Source organism: Lathyrus oleraceus, chromosome 3 (assembly GCF_024323335.1).
Source record: "Lathyrus oleraceus cultivar Zhongwan6 chromosome 3, CAAS_Psat_ZW6_1.0, whole genome shotgun sequence".
In the NCBI taxonomy this organism is placed as follows: Eukaryota; Viridiplantae; Streptophyta; class Magnoliopsida; order Fabales; family Fabaceae; genus Lathyrus; species Lathyrus oleraceus.
Window position 1 is genome coordinate 83,651,656 of NC_066581.1, and position 23,548 is coordinate 83,675,203.

General features: G+C 34.6%; 1 protein-coding gene across 1 annotated transcript; it reads right to left on the reverse strand.

Moving 5' to 3' along the window:
* Positions 1-502: 502 nt before the first annotated feature.
* On the reverse strand, positions 503-21,014 carry LOC127129804 (uncharacterized). Its single transcript, XM_051058928.1, has 7 exons — positions 20,957-21,014; positions 20,343-20,393; positions 19,860-19,931; positions 19,610-19,735; positions 814-888; positions 665-705; positions 503-537 (listed from the first exon to the last, which is right to left on the reverse strand). The coding sequence occupies exons 1-7, from the start codon at positions 20,983-20,985 to the stop codon at positions 503-505; spliced, it is 429 nt and encodes a 142-aa protein (XP_050914885.1). The 5' UTR covers positions 20,986-21,014.
* Positions 21,015-23,548: the final 2,534 nt, after the last annotated feature.

Consider the following 23,548-nt stretch of genomic DNA (forward strand, 5'->3'; position numbering starts at 1 on the left):
TGATCAATTTTGAAAGAGTTATATATTTATGTTGCGTGGAGTCTACCGACCTTGAAACATGTGTGGTGCCTACATCAGAAGTGGTAAATAGCATGAAAAGACTTGATAAATTATAGCATAGAAACGGGGAAACGGGAACTGGACCTATAGACAATTTGTCCAAATTCAATCGGAGAACAAGTAATTCACCCGCACTTCATAGTCGAGCGCAACAGTTTGAGGATCAATTACAGCAGCAACAATAATAGAGGTTACATAAATATGGCATCTGAATGGGGGTGAATTCCCAACTTCTATTGCAAAAGTTATGCCAAGTTATGAAAAGAGGCAGTCTATTCTTCGACGATTCGATGCTGAGACGAAATCTCCTTATTGGCCTATTGGAGTTTGTGATAATCATCTACCTGTATGGATTCTTGTTCCTAATTCCGCAACCTCAATCAACAAAGGTTGCTGGGCAATTAAGTCAGCCTCTGAAAATAACTAAGGACAACTCCTTGAGCTAGTCATTGTGGTTGTCGCCACCACCTCCAGCAACTGCATAACAAACACAAAAACAAAGCCAAATTAAGTCACTTCTCCAATTCCACCCAAATTACATTCAATTAGATTCAAACCAATTTCGAATTCAAAACCAAATATTGCAATAGTTTAACATTCTAACCTTCCATAACTAACTCCATAAAAAAATCAACTAACGCATAACTGCCAATAACATAAAACCAAATTTCAATTAAAAATCCAATACATTCAGGATAGAGTACTGCGCTAACTACAATGTTCATCGGCGGGACAAACTAATAGAAACTTAACATTTTTCCATAACCACTTAACATTACATAAAACGGTTTAACAAAGAACCCACATTTAAAATTTCCACTGAATGTTCTGTTTAAGAGAAAAATATCAACATTGAGTTACACACTTAACATCAATTTCAAACTTAGATTAATACTAACTCACTAATTTTTTCACTGTAACTAACCTCATCCTTCACAACTAACAAATTATAAAATCAGCAACTAACTAACTACGTATCTAGAACTAACAAAACCCTGCATCTTCGCAACATGATAAATACAAAAATTCTGAACTTTGGAACCCTACAACTCAGGATTAACATAAAACATAGTCCAAAACACTTTCACCCTGCATAATTTTTTTAAGAGAGTAAAAATAGAACACTTGTCACTAACACTACATAACCTTTAACCGAATTTGGAAGTTGCATTTGCATTTCTGTTTCCATTTCATAATAGGCTCTTTGGACGAGAGTGAGATGGATTATGTATTTACCCTTTCTTGGTAACCTAGTTTTGGGCCTGAGATGCTGAGGCCCGTTGGATCTATTTCGTTTCACACTCCTTTCGCATCTTGACACCCCCTTTGTCCAGCAGATTAAAATCTGGGCCTTAGGCTCTCAGGCCCAAGTGAGATTTTTCTTTATTTCACACAAAAAAAAACTCTTGTTGGTTGTTATGGCTTCTCTCATGAAGTCCATTCTGATTCCTTCACACACATGCAATAGGGCCCACACCCCCTCAACTAATACTTGATTTAATTATTTGTTTGGATTGATTATTCTTAATTAATTTTTTTCATTATTTGTATTCACTTTTTTTTAGGTTAAGTATGATTAATAATGAGTATTAGGTTAATTGTGACTAATGATGATTTAATTGGGTTAGTTGTGATTTAATTAGTTTAATTATGATTGTAATATGTTAATTGCAATTAATCGATTAATAAAAATCATTAGAAACTTTAGGTTTAAGTAAATTAGACTTAGCCTAATATTTTTTCTTCATATATTCATGTATTGATCTTAATTAATAATCTTGATTATTAAATCCCATTAAATCATTTTGGCAGACCATTTTACCCCTAGGTAGAATTTCTGATTTTTAATGCATGATCCCTTAGCTTAGGGTTTACTTAGAAATATCATATTTCAATTACTTGGTTCTTCATTAGGTTGTGTACATAGTTCAACTGTTTGAATCTCGTTGATAAGTGTAGATCAAAGTTCACTTTATTCAACTAAATCCTGTGTATTATGCTTTAATCTCAAAGCCTATTCAAGTGATCAAAAGACCATTGATCACTTGATAGGGCAAGTCCATTGTGCTCAAGCCGTATTGGATATGCTGAGTCTCAGGAGCTCAAGACCTCAAGGTTCAAATGCAAGATCAAGACTTCAAAGTCAATGCCCATCAAGCATAGCTGACAAAGTGGACTACTTCTCAAGCACAACAAAGATATCAACACTTGTCAATTATGATAAGGGTTACATGTTATGAGCCTTAAGAAACGAAGAATGATGAGATGGAGTTTCTCCTACCCTTGTCTAGAGTGACTTTGTGTACGAGGCTTAAGCCTTATCTATTCAAAGCATTCGCCTTCATTCATAAACTTTAGTGCAATTTGAATCATATAATTGACAAGTCTTCTTCAACCATCAATCATTCAACACTTCAACAAGTGAAGCATCATTGCACATCAATCATTCTCTCCTCAATAAATCAATAATCATTCTTTCTTCTTTGGATCACTGATCATACTATCCTTGATATTCAGATACCCTTTGTGATCAAGTCTTTGAATCCTAATCAATCAACCCAATCATTTGTTTGCCTTATTAGTCCTTTTGTGCTTTGGAAAACCCTTATTCATTATCGGCCTTATCATTCTTCTTGTGCTTGGGCCCACTCTATTTAGTCATTTTTTTCCTTATCAGTCCTCTTGTGCTTTGGCAAACCCCCCAATCATTATTTGTCTTATAAGACCTCTTGTGCTTAGACAAATCTCTTGAGCTCTTTTGCCTTATAACCCTCTCATGTGTTGGAAACGTATCTCCTACTTATTGTTCTCCTTCTAAGACCTCTCGTGCTTAGGCGATCCCTTTGAGCTCTTTTTCTCTGTAAACCATTTATTTGTTGGAAAATCACGTCTTATTCGTTTCTCGTCTTATAAGACCTCTCGTGCTTAGACGAAGCTCTCTTGCCTTGTAAGCCATCTCGTGTGTAGGCCAATTGTATCTCATTTGTCATTGTGGTTGATAACCATCATTGGTTAATGCACATACTCTTGATTTTTAAGCAATTTTCTTTGCCTCTTGGCAATCCAATCAAATATATTTCCTTGGTTTTCGTTGTTCCACAAACTATGGAGCTTTGACTTTCTCATTACACGATGAGAATACGTAGGCACGAGGGTTCAGATCCTCCTCGATCATATTTATCCATATTTATCCCTATTCATTTATTCTTTCTCTATCACGCCATTCATCTCCATGGCTACTAATCACTACCTTCATTCAATACCTACTATCTTCATTCACTCCATGTGATATACTATCATCTTTGAGCTAAATATACTATCTCTTTGAGCTCCATCTTGTGTCTGCTTGTGAACCAAGAGATGTTTGCTATGCAACCAAACACTTAAGTCTCTTTGCTTTCGGTCGTAGCCTATATAGTGGAGAATGTTTAGACTACCCACATATGGTTCACACCAATTTTCCTCTTAGGTTTAGATATACTACCCTTTTGGAGTCAAATCATACAATCCTTTGGTTCAGACCATATTTGATATCATAACTTCTTTCACCTCCCACCATTAGTTCTATGAACTACAGAGCTCTGAATTCCTTATTGCACTATAAGGATACGTAGGCATGAGGACCCTAATCCTCTTTGAGCACTCTATATATTCTTTTCCTTTCCCTTCATTCTTTCACAAGTAACCTTAGATATAACACCCATTCGAGCAAGAACAATCAAAATGGTTCCCGTTGAGTACAACGGATGTTAGGGTGCTAATACCTTCCCCTTGCATAATCGACTTCCTACCCATTTATCTCTTTCCCCTGGGTTTTATTGATGTTTTCCATTTCCTTCGGGAATAAATAAAGTTCAATGGTGACTCTATTGTATGTTCGAGTGTACGATGTGTTCAGGTAGATTTCCGCTAGCTTCAAAGATATTTTGTCATTTAAAGAGAATACTCAACTAGACACCCAGAAGTATGAGAAATTTGCATCACCATGGAGAAGATCTCCAACTTGGGTAAAGATCAACAAGTATTCCACTATCTCTTTTAGGTGGAAAAGAATTATCATCAAGACTACGGGGATAGGAGAATTACATCTCAACTATGGAAATGCCTCATCTCTAAACTTTGAGAAAAAAGTTTTAAAAGAAAAAGTGCACAAAGGGCAAAAAATAGTTTGAATGAATTATGTATTCTTTTTTAAGTCTTTTTTGAAATTGATTTGAATATGATTAAGATGTATTATCATTTATTTAGATTTTCTTTTTAAAAATCACTTGAGAAAAGTCAAGGTTTATTGAGAAAGTGGTTCAAGTTGAAAACAAGAAGGTTTCTAAAATAAGATAGGAGATTTTGAAAATTAAAGAAGAGGAGGAGACGAATAGACTATCCTAGAACGTAAAGTAAAGCTAGGGAGGAAAGATCTAACCAAGAGATAGCAAGCTTTGTGACATAAGTCAAGCAAGAATTCCCTCCTTTGGATTAAGCCTCAAGCAAGCCAAATAAGCAAAAAAATAATCCACGTATCAGATAAAAACAAAGTAACCAAGCCAAGTATTCAAAAGGATCCCAAAGTCAAAGGTACCAGATGAATCCCAAGGTCTCAAATCACAAACTCCCAAAGCAAGGGTCAAGATCCTAGTTCTAGGTCCATAACTCCACAACAATGCCAATGATAGTAACCTCAAGGCCATGAATCAAGAGAACCAAATTTTTAGGTTTTTTTCCTTTATTAATGTCTTTAAAAGAAAAATAAGCCCAAATGGACAAAGGAAAAATAGCATAAACATAAACAAAGGTCCAAATGGACAAAGGGAAAATACCATAAGCACAACCAATATGATATGAGATGCTAAAATAAAAAGCATAAAGTAAATAACAAGAAATAAATGAGCATAATATAAATGATATTAAAGTAAATTTAATACAATAATATATTAGTAAAGTTGTGTTAGTAATAAAAAATAGAAAGACAATTGGTCATTTTTGGGAGAACACTCAACTATTCACCCACAAGTGTGAAAATATGGACCTCTACATCACCATGAGAAGGGCTCCAACTTGGATAAAATCAAAAACTATGTCACTATCTCTCTTAGGTGAAAGGAAACAATATTTTTTTTACACAATACTATGGGGAGTAGGAGACTCCCAATCTCACTTATGAAAATGACTTACTTTCGAGACAAATTTAGCGTTATGTTAAGAAATCATAATTGAACTTATGTAGAAGTCACAACTATCTGAGACCGGTCAATAATAATATTTGTGTTAATACATGCTAGATAAATGGTATGTAAATTATTCTCCTAAAGTTATGCCACACAAAAAAGAAAAGAGGATGGATTAAGCATAAATGCAAGGAGAGTGGTCCATTACATCAATCCACACTTCATGATACTTAAGACAAACTTATGCATCAATCTAAAGTACCTTAAATGATCCATGATCAATTAGGACATAGATTTGAAGTTATTAAAGTTCATCAAGTAACAATCCACACATCATGAACAAAATGGACACAAACCATCCAATTGATCACGAGAAAAAAGGAAGAGAAAGAGGTGAATAAGAAGAAGGCAAGAGAAATCAAACCCAAATTGGATTAAAGGATTGATCAAGTCATCATCAAAATCAATCATCCATCTTGGTGGATTAGGGTTTTCACCCCATCAACATCCAAGATCCATTGAGTTTGATGAGACCTATGATCAAAATAACCAAGATCCAAGGCCATTAGAGGTCAACAAAGGTCAAACAAACATAAAATGTAAGAAAATAAAATAAAATGCATCAAAAATATTTGTAAAATGAATTTTAAAAGGGAAATAAAAGAGAAATTCCATAAAGCCCTTCAAAACACCAAATAAATGGCCAAGAATAAAATAAGAAACATACAATAATCTTTTTTCAGAAATTTTAAATGCCTAAAAGTATTTTTAAATCAATTAAAGCAAAGCAAAAAAGAGAAAATCTAAGAAAATAGAAAATCAAGAAAATAAAATATGGAAAAATAAAAATCAGATGAAGAAAAATAAAAGAAAATTTTAGAAATTATTTTGAGATTTTTTGGATAAAAGAGACATTTCCTATGAATTTTAAAAGGAAATTCAATTTAAAATAAAAAGAGAAAAATAAATAAAATTAGAAAAAACAAGAGGTGTTGGATCTAGCCTCGTTAATTGACGTGGCAGATCCAACATCAATCAGGCTAGGGCGCATGGTGGAAATAGCCAGAATAAAACACGAGATCATATTCAAAATGGACCAATCAAAACATTTCAAAATACCAACGTGTATGGCCAACTCAGATGACTTGAAATACTCTGGTCATCTTCTCCAATCATCCCTCATCGGAGCTTCATCGTTTGGCAAATTAAGAACATGAGACTACCACCAATGTGATCGCCTCCTCATCACGAATTCAACCTCCTGCTCAAAATTTATTTATCTAAATTGAGCATGGAGAATTTCAAACAAGTTTCAGAACCAAGCAAGCCACGAAAAATTAAATTAAATGATGAACACGACCAATCAACACCATATAAGTTAGAGGAAAGCATTAGAGAGTGAAGGACTATGTTGTGGTAACTTGTTTGAGTTTAAATGATGCTCATAACTACCTTGTCCAGATGATGATCAAAAGTTGATCAAGCATGATATGTTCAGGGCACTTCAGAAGCTCCTAGAGCTTGAGAATTGTTGTAAAAGCTTCAGAGAAGACCGAACAAGCTAATAGAATCAAGAAATTGGATTGAAATAAGCTGGAAATCAAAACACGATAGCTCAATTTTCTGGAAAATTTTTAGAGTGAAACAGAGGTTCTTTGGCTCTCTAAAGCTTCGGAATAAAGAAAATATGTTGCTCTATTTATAGGGAGGTGATTGGTGATCTCATACGTGCCAAATGGTGCTGAACTCGTGCAAAATGAATTTGCTCATGATGTGTGAAAAGTGTGACCTGCAAAACCATCAAAACTCAGCCAAATCATGTGTTTTATGAGTCATTTAACTTCTGGAGACTTGATTAAACATGTTTAGGTCTAAAACGCGTGGCAAATTGGCTTGTAATTAAGGATTGGTGAAGTTCAAATTCTGATCATGATGATTTCTTCAGTTCCAAGTCACCATGTTTAACTCAATGGGGCCTCTTGCTCATGAGGGTTTTTGATCCCATTCTTCTTGAAATTTGTTGACATCATATCAAAGTTCATAATGTGACCAGAAAGGTTGTATTTTGATGCTTGAGCATAAAGTTATGACATGTTGAAGTTGGCACAAAAATCCGGTAATGCAACTTGGAAAATTCTAAGTAGCCAATGGCTAAAATGACTTATAATGTCTCAAAGAATTCCATGGCCTTCCAAGCATAATTTGACATTGATCCTTAAACTATACTTGTAGAGGGCATAACAAATGATATTGTGCAAAAATAATCAACCTCAAATGTTGATATTTTAAAAAGTTATAATCCTTGAAAGTTGAGGAAAAGTCACTTGAAAATAGGTCAACTTTCACTAAGTCCACAAATGACCTATAATATCTTCAAACTTTTGATGATCCTCCAAGCATAATTGACTCTTGTCATGTAAATAGAAGTTGTATAGGATATTTATAAGAGTAATATGAAAAAAGAAGAATTCAAAAATGTTGAGGATTGAAGGAGTTGTGATCCTTTGAACTTTAACTTCAAATGTTGACTTTTTTGTCAAACCCCTTGGAATAAGCTTTTGTACTTGGACTTTTATTTAATTTCAAGGTACATGGATGATTATATGAATTCAAAATAAGGTGTCATTGAATGTGTTTTTATTAAATTGCTCAAAGTTTGAGGTAACTTGTTGAAGAAGGCATGGAAATAAACACATAAACCTTTGACTCCTTTTGAGAAATAAGCAACAAAACTTTGAGATAATCTTGATCAAAATGAGATTGAAAGATGCTTGAGAACTTTAGAGACCATGTTTTGAGAGGTAAGCCCCTTGATAACCAATGCTTGATACTCTTGATGAAAAGCCATACCTTGCACAATAAACTTAAAGAAAACAAGACATAATTTTGCTATTTTGATTAGTGGTTAAATAAGCAACGAACATATAAACACAAAATTAAAATACCAACGAATAGGTGCTTGATGATCCCTGTCAAAGGAAAACCCAAAGATGAGAGGCAGAGGACAAAGATGTGACCTTGTTTGTATGCAAGGATGAAAATGATATGTGGGATCTTAGGGTTAAAAATTAGGGTATGACAGATGCCCTTATTTAAGATCTTCCATTCGGATATATGAAGATTGAAATCTTTGTCTAAACGAGATTGAAGAGACTTAAATATAGAAGATCCAATTTTTGGCTCTAAGATACCGCAAAACTGCTTATAACATGATATGAATGCAGACAAGGCTCTCTGTGGGGAATATAGCGCCACGAGCAACAAAGAACTGTTGGGGAAAAAAGGAGACTGCAATTCTGCAGGGGAATACCAGATTCCAAAGGGGGGACAAACAAAGTTCCACAGAGGAAAAGGAAAGACGCGCAGATAAAATTGTGACATAAAACTACTGGAGACAAAGGGATGTCCTCCAGGATAATAAAGCACCGGGAAACGACTCGACTCAGGAATAACGATTGTATTGGAAAGAAACCAATGCACAGTTAGAAAACAAATGAACCAAAAACCCAACGGGGGAATACTAATCAAAGTAGGACTACTCCGGGGAAAAGATCAATCAAAAGGGGAAGCCCAACTCCACTAGCGGAGTAATATTACCTAACTATCAGCCAAGTGACAACTTAACAAAGGTAATAAGCCCAAAAGGAAAGATTACCAACTACCAGCCAAGTGATAGCTTAACAAGGTAACCAACTAAAGGCAAAAAGAAATATTACCTAACTATCAGCCAAATGATAGCTTAACAAAGGTAATAAGCTCAAAAGGAAAGATTACCAACCACTAGCCAAGTGATAGCTTAAAAAGGTAACAAACAAAGGTAAAAAGAAATATTACCTAACTATCAACCAAGTGATAGCTTAAAAAAGGTAATAAGCTCAAAAGGAAAGATTACCAACTACCAGCCAAGTGATAGCTTATCAAAGTAACCAACCAAAGATAAGAAGAAATATTACCTAACTATCAGTCAAGTGATAGCTTAACAAAGGTAATAAGCTCAAAAGGAAATATTACCAACTACAAGCCAAGTGATAGCTTAACAAAGTAACCAACCAGAGGTAAGAAGAAATATTACCTAACTCTCAGCTAAGTGGTAACTTAAGAAAGGTAATAAGCTCCAGGGACCAAAGTTCAACACAAGAATAAACTAGAGAGAAACGGTCAAAGAAGACTCAATCCAATGAGGAAATAAACTCAATTGGGGATTAATTCCATCCAGATAATGAACAGGAAAGGAAAATTGAAACAAAACCTTCCACGAGAATCAAACTCCATGGGGAATTAGAAATTATAAGCATTTTCTGCTTAAGGTCGACATTCTATTGGATAGAGGATGCACACGCTCCACAGGAAGAAAAAACCAGAGAGAAAGGAAAGCGCCAAAAAAGGCAAGATGCACAAATAAACACCATGATGATATACATATGCGTATGAACATGTGTACGAATATGCTAACAAAACACACACAAAAGGGTTAGACCGATAACACAGTAAAATTAGATACTCTGCTAATCTCAACAAGATGGAGATGCTACTGGAGATCTCATTAGGGATTCAGCTGAAGAAAACCCCTGCAATGAATGATCATAAGCAATTGGAAACCTTCATCACTAAATAATATATCTAAAAATTAAAAATTGGAAACCTGATCCACTCCTTAAATCAAAAGATGAGAATATTTAAAATTTTCAAGACAATCAAAGAAGAAGAAATTGTTGAGAAATTAAATAAGTTGATTAAAATATTAAAGGATGAAGGCATGAGCTCAAATCTGGAAGAATCTCTAGCAACTTCATCAAAGAACTTATGTGAAGTAGAAAAATCAACTCAAGTAATCTCCTTCGAAATAAGAGTGTTCGTGGTTGAAAGACCCTCGAAAGATTCAACATCAAATAGAGGAACTTCATATGAAGAAGATAATATGAATAAGAAGACTCTTCTAGTGGAATCTTCGAAACATTAAAGGAGAATGAAGTCTCAACGAACAATACATTCAGAGATTCAACATCAAGGAGAAATCTCTAAGAATAAACCTCTAGTAGAATCTTTAAAGAATCTTCCTCCAACGAAGAAGATGAAATTTGCTTGAAAGCTTCTCACAAAGAAAAGAATTGTGAGGTAAAAAAGTTATATTGCAAGAAATAGTTTAGATTATACACTAAGCTAATCTAAAAATTGATAAAAGTAAAGAATTACCTAGATCTTAAAGTCTATATTGAGTGTTTAAGTGTAATGAAGCATTAAAGTATAAAATGGATAACTTTAGAAACCGAGCTAATAATTATGTGACTAGTGTCTCGATGAAATAGAAAGTGAAAGATTTTCATGAAACCCTATGTAAACTTAATAAGGAAAAATAAACCTTTCTTGATTCTATTATGTCAAAGGCCTTTATTGAATAAAAATGGATTAGGCTTTAAATCCAGTAGATCACATAGTAAAGGGATAAATAGGAAGAAAGTCAATCACCATGTTTACAATTCTCTTACTGTAAAAAATGTGGCAACCTAGATCCATTTTGTTTTGATAAACTATTAAGGTCTAAATATTGTAACCCTAAACCTCTTGGAACTAATAACACACCAGTACCCAAGAAAATTTAAGTGCCAAAGGTGAAAACCTAGTGTATTTTGCAAGGATGCTTTGCAACTTTGATGAAGTCGTAGTATATACTAAATAAATAGTGGGAGAAAAAGAAAAGGGCACACTTCTTTGGTATGTGTTACCTGTGTTTTAGTTTTTTTTGGTGTTATTGGTTTTGTAATGGATCCTTAACCTTATGTTTTGTTACCATGATATGTTTCTACGCTATGACAATGGTTTGTGTACTTCCAGATTTGGCATTCTTTTCTAATATTGGTGTGTGCTTAATGCTCTGGTTTTCTGTATATACATTTTCCAAATTATGGAAAAAAAAGGAGGAGTCGCTACTTTAAATAATACATTTCAGGACGAAAATTTCACCTCAAGTATTGAACACAAAGGTATAATTCCTAGGCGCACCCTATTTTTTTATAAAAAAATATACAATATATTATGTCGATTATTTGGAAAACCGAGGGGTAAACCTATTCAATGTACAAGCTTCGAATCCCATCAGCCTAAGTTTATGTTTTTATCTCATTGAAAGTGGCGCATTCTTGAATATTTTATTTTTAATTTAAAAGTACGCTACTTTTCACCTCAGTTTTCTTTCCAACTGAGGTGAGTTCAGTTTGTCTGAGATATATATAACTTTAGCTTGTAGCATTCAGTTTCATTTTTCTACATAACATAAACATAACCCTAACGAAGAGCCCTACCATCTTCAATATGAAGATGTTATGTGTTTAGTGCTCTTGTTTCTTCTTCAGAAATCCAAATCATTTTCTTTTACTTCTTCTTCATATATTTGGTACATCAAACATCACTACCAATATTGTTGTCATATTGTTGTTGTTGTTATTATTGTTTTTTTTATTGTTGTTGTTGTTGTTGTGGTGGTGGTGTTATTGAGATCCAAAACCCTAGAGTTTTTGTTGCTGTTTATTTTGTTGTTATTGATGTTGTTTTTTTCGATGTCATTGTTCTTGTTTTTGAGATCCTAAACCCTAAAGGTTGTTTATTGACGTTGTTGTTATTGATATTATTGTTGTTTATTGACGTTGTTGTTCTTGATATTGTGTTTGACGTTGTTGTTGTTGTTGTTTTCTTTTTGTTTTTATTATTGATATTGATATTGAGATTATATTTTTTGTGATTCTTTGTACAACTCTTATTTTATTCAGTCTAGTTGAGTTTATTATATCTAATATCGATTGTTTGTTTCACTAACCTCTCTTTGAACATATAACCTAGTAAGTTGATTTTGGAAATAATCATATGCAAAATTATGTTGTATATGAAACTTATCTTACACTGATTAATGATTTTCTAGCATTCTGCAACTCATCATTCATCTCATACTGTTTTCTTGTTAAAATATCTCCAATACTTCTAGTTTTCGTTCAACTTTCTTCCATATTTGTTCATTTTTCAAAGCATCAAATTTTCTTCTTTCAATAGTGAATTAGTAGAAAATTAAGTGTTGAATGAAGAACTTAAAAAATTGGAGAGATTTTAATCACAAAACAGTGTGAGAAGAATGATGAGTTGTAAGATGCTTCAAAATCATAATAAATGTATGTTGTTCTTCAAATATAACATAATTGTTCATATAACTATTTTCCTAACCAATTTTAAGAATTTATATGTTTAGTATAGGGTTTAGTGAAATAAGCAATACACATTAGATTTAATAAATTCAAACTTGTTTTACCCCTCGGTTATGAGATAAACGAGGTGCAAACATGGTATATTCGTCGGTGAAATTACAAAACCGAGGGGACATGTGTTTTCGCCATTTCAGAATTCTAAAAAGGTCTCCCTAGGGATCAAACCTATACCTTAACACATACCCGTCGATTTTTTTTTTAAAACTGAGAGGTAAAGTGTGCATTTTTCATTATGCCCTTCATTACATCGCCTGAATAGTCGAGGTTACATATATATCACGTGCGAAGTTAAAATCATTATTTGTTGTAGTGAGTAATGATTCCTGCAAGATTAATGCAACCAACTTGCTATTTCTGTTTTTGAATATTCTCATGCACATCTTGTAAGAATTATATGATTTGTTTTAGCCAGAATTTTACAAAGGGGAATTTTTGTTCCTTTGATTGGTTGCTTTAGGTAAAAGAACATTGGTAATACAAGATGTATTTTGGTGGAGAGGCATCATGTCGGACTAGATGTTCCAGCATGAGTGCATCAACTGGCCTCGGTCTGTAATCCAGGTTTAGTGAGTAAATATGAACGTGATTATGTTTGATTCTAGAGGTTATTACAAAGAACTGGTTCAAACAACTTGTTGAGCGAGATTTCCTAAACATGTTGTGTGACATTTGGGTGCATGTTTTGCACAGACTGCTTCATGTAATCACTTTAGCAATTGGCTAGAAATTCTACATTGGTTCTGGTATGATTAGGAGATTATTTTGGGAAGAAGTTTGTTAATTCAAATATGTTTGGAAAAAAGATTTTAATTTGGTTTAAATAAGAAGATTTAATTTGATTGAATTTTCATTAAAGAACATATTTACTTGGATATGCTTTGAAGGAAGATTTTCTTTAAAGAAATATTTAACAAGGAGAGTGTTTGAGAGAAAGTGAGAGGAGTCTCTTATTTAGGGGGAGCCTGAATGAAGCTTCACAGGTAGTATTAGGAAAGTGGACTTGAACTAGGAAAGTGTAGAGTAAGCTCATTTGTCTTTCTGACTATTGAGAGTGGAATAGTTCTATAGGGAGTTGTAACAACCCAATTTTAGTAATTATTTCTTATATTATTATTACTATATTTTATTTTATTTATTTGGAGTGTTAATTAATTAATGGGTTGGTAGGTAGTATAATAATCGATTATCTTAATTAATTTGGTGTGTTAATTAATTATTTAGTTGATAGGAGATATAATGAATAATTGAATTAATTAACTTGGTGTGCATATTGAGTTGGTTTAATTTATTTTGAGCTAATTAGAGATATTTAAATATTAGGTCCTATTGGGCCTATTAATTAAATTAGAGGTATCATGCTTTAAGCCCAAATAGAATACTAGTATATAAGAGGTGAGGGGAGTGAGAATTAGGATTCATTTGATTATTTGACAACAATAGAGAAAGAGAAGAGGAAAAGTAAGGAGAAGAGGGGAAGAACAAGAGAGGAGCTAGGGTTTCCAGAAAATCGAAGAGGTATAAGGAGAATCCTTATTATTATGGGTTAGTATGATTAGGTCAATGGGTAGAAATATGTTTACGTTGAATTCCCTAAAACCTAAAAATTTTGATGAGTTTTCTTGATTTGTGGTGATTTGATTGTGTTAAAACTGCAAATTAACGTTATATAATTAGAGTATTGTATGAGTTATAGTTTTCTGAACGTTTGGCTTTTTACGGAATCGAAATCGGAGGTCCGAAAGTCCTTCAACGATGAAAAATGCAGGAAATTCTACATTCTGTTTTGTGTTAACGCAGGAATAGCATTCTGTTTTTGCGTTAACCGGTTAAACAAAAGCGGTAACTATTTAACACTGTTGAAAACCTGTTAGGAATTGTGTTCTGTTTTGCGTTAACCGATTAACCAAAAGCGTTAACCGGTTAACACTGTTTGAAAAGTGAAAAATTGAGATTTTAAATGCTGTATTCGTTTTGGAATGAAATCTAAGTGTGCGTATTTGATAATTAGCCTATATTTGTGAATGATATATTGTTATGAATGTGTATATGTATCATTGGTGGATAATTCATAGAGTTGAATTAAGGTGATATGTGGAATGTTAAGATGGTAGAGATGATCTTAATTGCATATGTGTTGGTATTTGTACATTCATTCATGGCATGGTCGGCTTCATGGTGGAAGCGGTGAAACTGGGGGTTCACATGGTAGCATACGTTGATCCTTAATTGGAAACAGGCGTAGTAGATTTAGCATACGTTGATCCCTAATTGGAAACAGGCGTAGTAGATGTAGCATACGTTGATCCTTAATTGGAAACAGGCGTAGTAGACGTAGCATACGTTGATCCTTAATTGGAAATAGACGTAGTGGCTTTGATCTTGTCCGGATCGGAAGCATGGCTTGGATTCTAGATATTGAATCGGAAAGCGGTGAAACGTTGGGTTCACATTGAGGTACCGCATGCATAGAGTCACATGTCTTGCATTGAGTCATATTAGAGTTATGTGATAACTGAGTGTATGCATTATTGTAATTGTGATGTGTGTATGAGATATGGTAATTGCATTTGGTGATGTTTGGATACATAATTTGGCAAAGTATGTGATTATGTGATAATTGTAGTTTCTGTGTATATTTGAGAATATAAATTGGATTTGAATATTGTACTCCTTGAGTTTTGATGGATTTTGAAACATGTGAAATAAATGTTGGTTAGTATTATTTACATGGTTATACGAAGTGTGATGAATTCCTTTAATTGTTGATTTAATCATTGTGTTTTATTATACTTCTTCATAATGATTTGAATTCTCACCCTTTCTGTTTGAATGTTACCTTTACATGGGTATCGTGCAGATACTCAAGAGTAGTATTGATGAAGTAAGTGGAAGTTAGCTCATTCGAGATTTAGCCGGAGAGCTTCCGTATTCTAGTTTGGAGACTAGGTAGTGAGTCAATGCTCTGGTCATGTAACACGGGGTAGATTAGTAGTATTGAACTCATATCTTATTTGGATACGTATTATGTCATTACTTGTGAACATGTTTGATTGCAATTGCTGTTTGAGATGCCATAGTGCCAAATATTCTGGATATGGTTTTATTTTATCTTGAGGAGATTATTGAGAGATGATCATTGTATGGGACATGGATCATTTTATGAAATGCATGAGTATTCATTATTTTCCGTTGCGAATGCATATTCTAGAATATTCATGATAATTGAAATGTGTTATTTTAAATGACCAGGTGTATTGTATATTGATGATGAATGATGTTGGTTTTTGAAAGCTTTTAGTTGTTGAAAACGTCGATGTGACGCCCTTTTGTTTATATGCGTGCTTATTTACTCTGATTATATGTTAAGTATTTTGGGGTAGAAAAAGGGGTGTTACATTAGTGGTATCAGAGTCTGGTCGACCAGTTGGTCAATAGTCGTTAGGGTTTTCCATCCCATTGTATTTGATTCATGTATCTGACACGATCTATACTGGTTGGCAGGTCGGTCTGTCCGGCCAGGTTGTTTAATTATGTTTGTTCCCTAGTATGCGACATGTGTGTGAGAACACTTCCGATGCTTATTTAATTCTCCATTGGCAGGTTGGGAATGAAATAAGTGGGGGAGAAGTGCCTGCTTCTCTTCGATGTTCCAATTGTATCGAGCTTGGACATTATGTTGTCGCATGCAAGAGTGCAGTGTTGGCTAGTTAACTCTTTTGGAGAAGACGGTTATTTTCCTGAGGTTGGTGCTAAAGAAGATTGGTTGTGTCTGCTAAGCAAGTTGATGAATCGGTGCAAGAGGGTGCCGAGTTGTTTATGTTGTTGGCAACTTAGGGTATTCGTGAGAAGAGGCCGATTGAAGAATTGCCAATAGTTTGTGAGTTTGCGGAGGTATTTTCGGAAGATATAAGTGAATTACCGTCGGAACGTGAGGTTGAGTTTTCGATTGATTTAGTTCCTAGAACTAGTCCTGTATCGATGGCTCCCTATAGAATGTTTGTGTCTGAGTTGAAAGAGTTGAAGAGTCAACTTGAAGACTTGCTTGAGAAGAAGTTTATTCGTCCTAGTGTGTCGCCGTGGGGGTGCACCTGTTCTGTTGGTCAAGAAGAAAGAAGGTTCTATGAGATTATGTGTTGATTATAGACAACTGAATAAAGTGACGATTAATAACAAGTATCCACTTCCGAGGATTGACGATCTGATGGATCAGCTGGTTGGAGCTTGTGTGTTTAGCAAGATTGATTTAAGGTCTGGGTATCATCAGATTCGTGTAAAGGCTGAGGATATTCAAAAGACTGCTTTTCGGACAAGGTACGGTCACTACGAGTACTCCGTGATGCCTTTTGGTGTGACTAATGCACCTGGTGTATTTATGGAGTATATGAATAGAATTTTTCGTGATTATCTGGATAAGTTTGTTGTTGTGTTCATCGATGATATATTGATTTATTCTAAGAGCGAAGAGGATCATGTCGAGCATTTGAAGGTTGTGTTATCGGTGTTGAAAGAGAGGAAGTTGTTTGCTAAACTCTCCAAATGTGAGTTTTGGTTGAGTGAAGTAAGTTTTCTTGGACATGTGATTTCGAGTGGAGGTATTTCTGTGGATCCTACGAAGATTGAAGTTGTATCTCAATGGGAAGCTCCTAAGTCTGTTGCTGAGATTCGAAGTTTCCTTGGTTTGGCTGGTTATTATAGGAAGTTCATTGAAGGATTTTCTAAGTTGTCGTTACCGTTGACGCAGTTGACTAGGAAAGGTCAAGCTTTCATTTGGACTTCGCAGTGTGAAGCGAATTTTTAAGAGCTTAAGAGAATATTGACTACGGCTCCTATTTTGATTTTACCGGATCCGTTAGAAACTTTTGTTGTGTATTGTGATGCTTCTTTGCTGCGTTTGGGAGGTGTTTTTATGCAAAAAGGGAAAGTGGTAGCTTATGCTTCAAGGCAACTTAAAGTTCATGAGAGGAATTATCCGACGCATGATTTAGAGTTGTCCGCCGTTGTGTTTGCGTTGAAGCTTTGGAGACATTATTTGTTTGGATCGTGATTTGACGTGTTTAGTGATCACAAGAGTTTGAAGTACTTGTTCGATCAGAAAGAATTGAACATGAGGCAAAGAAGATGGTTGGAATTCTGGAAAGATTATGATTTTGGTTTGAATTATCATCCTGGAAAGGCGAAAGTTATAGTCGATGCATTGAGTAGGAAGTCATTGCACATGTCTATGTTAATGATTCGAGAATTTGAATTATTGGAGCAATTTAGAGATTTGAGTTTGGTTTGTGAAGCGACGCCTTCGTGTGTTAAACTTGGTATGTTGAAGCTTACGTGTGGCATTCTTGACGAAATTAGAGAAGGTCAGAAGTCAAATTTGAAATTAGTCGATATTATGACATTGATTAATCAAGACAAAGGTGGTGACTTTCGGATTGATGAGAATGGTATCATGAGGTGTCGTGATCGAGTTTGTGTTCTGGATGTTGCGGATTTGAGAAAGAGGGTTCTTGAGGAAGGGCATAGAAGTGGTTTGAGTATTCATCCTGGAGCTACTAAAATGTATCAAGACTTGAGGAAGATGTTTTCGTGGAAAGGTATGAAGAAGGATGTAGCGGAATTTGTGTATTCATGTTTGACTTGTCAAAAGTCAAAGATTGAACATCAAAAGCCGTCTGGTTTGAAGCAACCGTTATCTATTCCCGAGTGGAAGTGGGATAATATCTCTATGGATTTTGTTTCGGGTTTGCCGAGAACATCGAGTAATTGTGAGGCGATTTGGGTCATTGTGGATAGGTTGACGAAATGTTCTCATTTTATTCCGATGAAGATGGATTATTCGATGGAGAGACGGGCTAAGTTGTACATCGAAAGGATTGTGTGTTTACATGGTATTCCGTCGAGCATTGTTTCGGATAGAGATCCGAGGTTCACTTCGAGATTTTGGGAAGGTTGCAAAGTGCTTTGGGTGCGAAGTTGCGTTTGAGTTCGGCATATCATCCGCAAACTGATGGTCAAACGGAGAGGACTAGTCAGTCACTTGAAGATCTTTTGAGGTCTTGTGTTTTGGAACAAGGAGGAAATTGGGATAGTTTCTTGCCTTTGATCGAGTTTACGTATAACAACAGTTTCCATTCGAGTATTGGAATGGAACCTTTTGAGGCTCTTTATGGTAGAAGGTGTAGAACTCCTTTATGTTGGTACGAATCGGGAGAGAGTGTTGTGGTTGGACCCGAGTTGATTCAAGAGACTACGGATAAGATTAAGATGATTCAAGAGAAGATGAAGGCTTCTCAGAGTCGTCAAAAGAGTTATCATGATAAGAGGAGGAAAACTCTTGAGTTTGAGAAAGATGAGCATGTGTTCGTTTAAGTTACGCCAATAACGGGTGTTGGTAGAGCTTTGAAGTCGCGTAAGTTGACAACGCGTTTCATTGGTCCTTATCAGATTTCCGAGAGGGTAGGTGAAGTGGCATACCAGATTGCATTACCACTGTCACTTTCTAATCTCACTACGCCAAAGAAGGGAAAAGAGGGCGCTTTTTTTGGCCTATAACAGCGCTTTAAAGCGCCCTCTAATCTGGCGCTGGCATAGGTAAAGACAACGCTTTTTTTCCTGGTGAAAGCGCTCTCTAAAGTGGCTCTTTAAGCCCTTTAAGGGCCACTTTAGAGGGCGCTTTTTAAAGAAAGCGCCCTCTAAAGTGGAAACTTTTAAGGGTTTAGAGGGCGCTTTTACTGGAAAGCGCCCTCTAAAGTGGAAACTTTTAAGGGTTTAGAGGGCGCTTTTACTGGAAAGCGCCCTCTAAAGTGGAAATTTAAAGGGTTTAGAGGGCGCTTATTTTGGAAAGCGCCCTCTAAAGTGGGTGGTTATTTAAATTTTTTTTTTTTAAAAGTGCTATATTTTATTTATTTATTTTAGACAACCTGTATATTGAAGCAGTACACCTAAAACTGTATAATTTGAAGCCCTTTTTCACACATTGCATTCAACAAGCCTTATATACAACAATCCATACATATACAACAATCCACTGATATATAATCGTTTAACTTCTAAAGATTCTAAATATACAACCAATTCATAACTTAAAAAGAAATAAAACTAAGTAGCAAAAGCATCTCTGAGATGTATGTTTTTTTTGCTAGCCGCAGTCTTCTTAGGGTCCGCTTCCTGAATCGAAGTTCATTTCTAGCAGCCATTCCTCGCATGCCGGTTTGAATACAAACAGCTTTGGAATAGGTAGTTTTATAAGCATATGTCTTCAAAGATACACTACATTTTGTTTTCGGATCAATCAAAGATATATTACTAGATAGGAAGATAAAATAGGAGAAAGTATCTTTCAAAAGGAAACAGAGTTAAAGAAAAAGCAACATTTAATACCATCAAGACTAACCTGTTTATGTTAATGTACTGTGCCAAATTCTTTGAAAGTATAACAAGTGAACCAGATGCATGTCGGAAATACCTAAAAACAAAATAAATCAATAGAGATGAGATACACATTGTAAAAATAAAGCAGTTCAATATGGAGATCCATACTAAAAAAGAACAAAAAAAATCATGTGCAATATTTATACATAAAGAGACTTCAGTCAAAAGTATCCAACATGCATTTTCCATCAGGAGTTATAACTTATAATATCATAGAGATGAGTATGCTGAAGTTAAAAATTATTTGTTGCCTCTAATATATGTTAGTACTTGGCACTGATGTGATATATTGTGAAGACTGAAGATCATTAATTTACCCATTCAATAAGATTTGGTTTCAACAAATAATATATTAAGCCATAATCACATTGAAGATCATTCCTGAATAAACAAAAAAAATAATAATCACCAAATATTTTCTCATCTAAATGGTATTATTACTTACGATTTTTCATCCCCAAATTTCCACCAATCAGGTTCATACCAAGGCTTTCCCCTGGAAAAAAAAGGATAAAATACAGAGCATATAAGTTGAATACAAAATCACAATTGAAAAGGTCAAATTTGTAAAAAAACTTATGAAACAAAATGATATTGTAGTTATGAAGGAGAAAATAACATGCGATAAAGAAATATAATTGTACTAAGAAAAGATTAAGTACATATCAATTCAAAATAGAAACTTTCATTACTCATTAGAAATTAAGATACTGGTTGGGAATATCTAAACACCAGGGAATGCAAATTTCATTGGCAAAAATGAGACATGCCTAAAGACTTGCAAAGGGATGAAAATTAAGATAATCAATTACATCTACAAATGTGGTAACTTCAAAGTATTTACTGAAAAATAAAAACCTACAGTAATAACTCGACAAAAATGGATAACAGATAATAATGAATAAAATTCAACACATGTTCAATTTTTAAAAATGAACAATTTTAGACATCTTAAAACAAAATCTTCTGGGACCACCTACACATAAAAACTGGCAACTATTTCCTCAGATCTATCATCATAAATAAATAATCAGAATTAATTCAGATAGAGGAAAGTACTCTTCTGATATCACGTCTCCTGACTTCATGCATCCAATATATGCGCCATCCTGGCCACGACGATGTTCAAGAAGTTTAATTAAACCCTCTGTTAGGCCAGTGAGTGGGTAGGGTAGCTTAACTGGTAAGTGCTAGTTTTATAAAACATAGTTATTGCTCAAAGTATATATATTTGCATGCGCTAACGCCACTTTACATTATGTAAAATGACATAAACAAACCATTAACTATAATACAAATATTTGAACTATTGTCATTTAATACATACCAGGCCTCGTCCAGAAGAGCAATAACGCCGCCAGGTTTCTGAAGTTATAAACAAGAATGAGATGACAAACTGATAGAACTTTTCTAAAATGACCAAAATGCAAGGGTGAGTTGCACCTTCTCAATAAGATCGAGAACATCTTGATTATCAACGAACTCTATATAACTCCAATCAATTTCTTCCTTTGTATATTCCTCTTGCTCCATTTTGAAGACATGCTGCATAATGAAATAATGAAGTGTTATTTGAGTCTATAGAAATTGTTTACCAGGAGATAGTAGAAAAATCAAACCTGGTTGAAATGCTGATGTAACTTCTCATTTGTCAAATTGATACAAAATTGCTCGAAGCTAAACAGGGCCGATGTAAAGTTAGTTACTGTTAGAACAATAACTGTGGTTCAAAAGTAAATAGATACGAAAAATGTAAATAGAGAACACAAAAAATTTGATCACAGAGATTGGCCAAATGTGCATACGTCTATAAACTTCATATAAAATTAGGCAAGAGGTGGTTAAGATTAAGAACCTGTTTGTCTTGAAACTCTCGAATCCGTATATATCTAGAACTCCAATTAAGTTCTTCGAAGTCAGAAGAGAAACCAAAAATGAACAATAGCGAACGTCAGAAGAGAAACCAAGTAATATGAAGATTAGAAAAATACCTATGGTGTCAAAATCGAACAGCTAACAACGAATTAATAGAAGGAGGAATTGTTGTAGATCAAACAGAGGTGGAAGGAGAACGCCTTAGAAGTAGCGAAAATCGTAGCAGTGAGAACCCTAACGTGAAAAAGAACGAAAATAACAGAGAGTGAAATAACAAAACGCGCAGTATGTTATAATTTTAATGTTTACTAAAGGGGACCTTAGAGGGCGCTTGTGGAAAAAAAGCGCCCTCTAAAGGGGGCCTAAGAGGGCGCTTATGAAAGCGCTCTCTAAGGCTTTCCAAAAGCGCTTTATAAACTGGAAATGCACATGGACTTATAGAGCGCTTTTTTAAAAGCGCCCTCTAAGGGTAACCTTAGAGGGCGCTTTCTAAAAAGCGCCCTGTATTGTTGTCCCTCTATCTCCTCCTTATTTTTTTGCTTCACCTTAGAGGGCGCTTTATTACAAAAGCGCCCTCTAAAGTGCGCTGTCTATTCCAGTTGTTCGCTCCTTATTTTTTCGCTTCACTTTAGAGTGCGCTTTTGTAATAAAGCGCCCTCTAAGGTGCGCTGTCTATTCCAGTTTTTGGCGTAGTGTCTTCATGATGTGTTCCATTATATTGCGGATCCATCGCATGTTGTTCCATTAGATGTTGTTCAAGTGAGGTATAATTTGACGGTTGATACATCACCTATGCATGCGAATTGAAGATCGAGAAGTGAAGAAGCTTCGTGGTAAGGAGATTGCTTTGGTGAAAGTGATATGGGGCGGAATCGCCAATGGCAATATTACTTGGGAACTCGAGGATAAGATGAAGGAATTGTATCCGGAGTTGTTCGTTTGAGGTATTTTCGAGGCCGAAAATCTTTTAAGTGGGGGAGAATTGTAACAACCCAATTTTAGTAATTATTTCTTATATTATTATTACTATATTTTATTTTATTTATTTGGAGTGTTAATTAATTAATGGGTTGTTAGGTAGTATATTAATCGATTATCTTAATTAATTTGGTGTGTTAATTAATTATTTATTTGATAGGAGATATAATGAATAATTGAATTAATTAACTTGGTGTGCATATTGAGTTGGTTTAATTTATTTTAAACTAATTAGAGATATTTAAATATTAGGTCTTATTGGGCCTATTAATTAAATTAGAGGTATCATGCTTTAAGCCCAAATAGAATACTAGTATATAAGAGGTGAGGGGAGTGAGAATTAGGATTCATTTGATCATTTGACAACAATAGAGAAAGAGAAGAGGAAAAGTAAGGAGAAGAGGGGAAGAACAAGAGAGGAGCTAGGGTTTCCAGAAAATCGAAGAGCTAACGGGAAAATCCTTATTATTATGGGTTAGTATGATTGGGTCAATGGGTAGAAATATGTTTACGTTGAATTCCCTAAAACCTAACAATTTTGATGAGTATTCTTGATTTGTGGTGATTTGATTGTGTTAAAACTGCAAATTCACGTTATATAAGTAGAATATTGTATGAGTTATAATTTTCTGAATGTTTGGCTTTTTACGGAATCAAAATCGGATGTTCGAAAGTCCTCCAACGATGAAAAACACAGGAAATTCTGCATTCTATTTTTTGCTAACGCAGGAATAGCATTTTGTTTTTGAGTTAACCGGTTAACCAAAAGCGCTAACCGGTTAACACTTTTAAAAACCT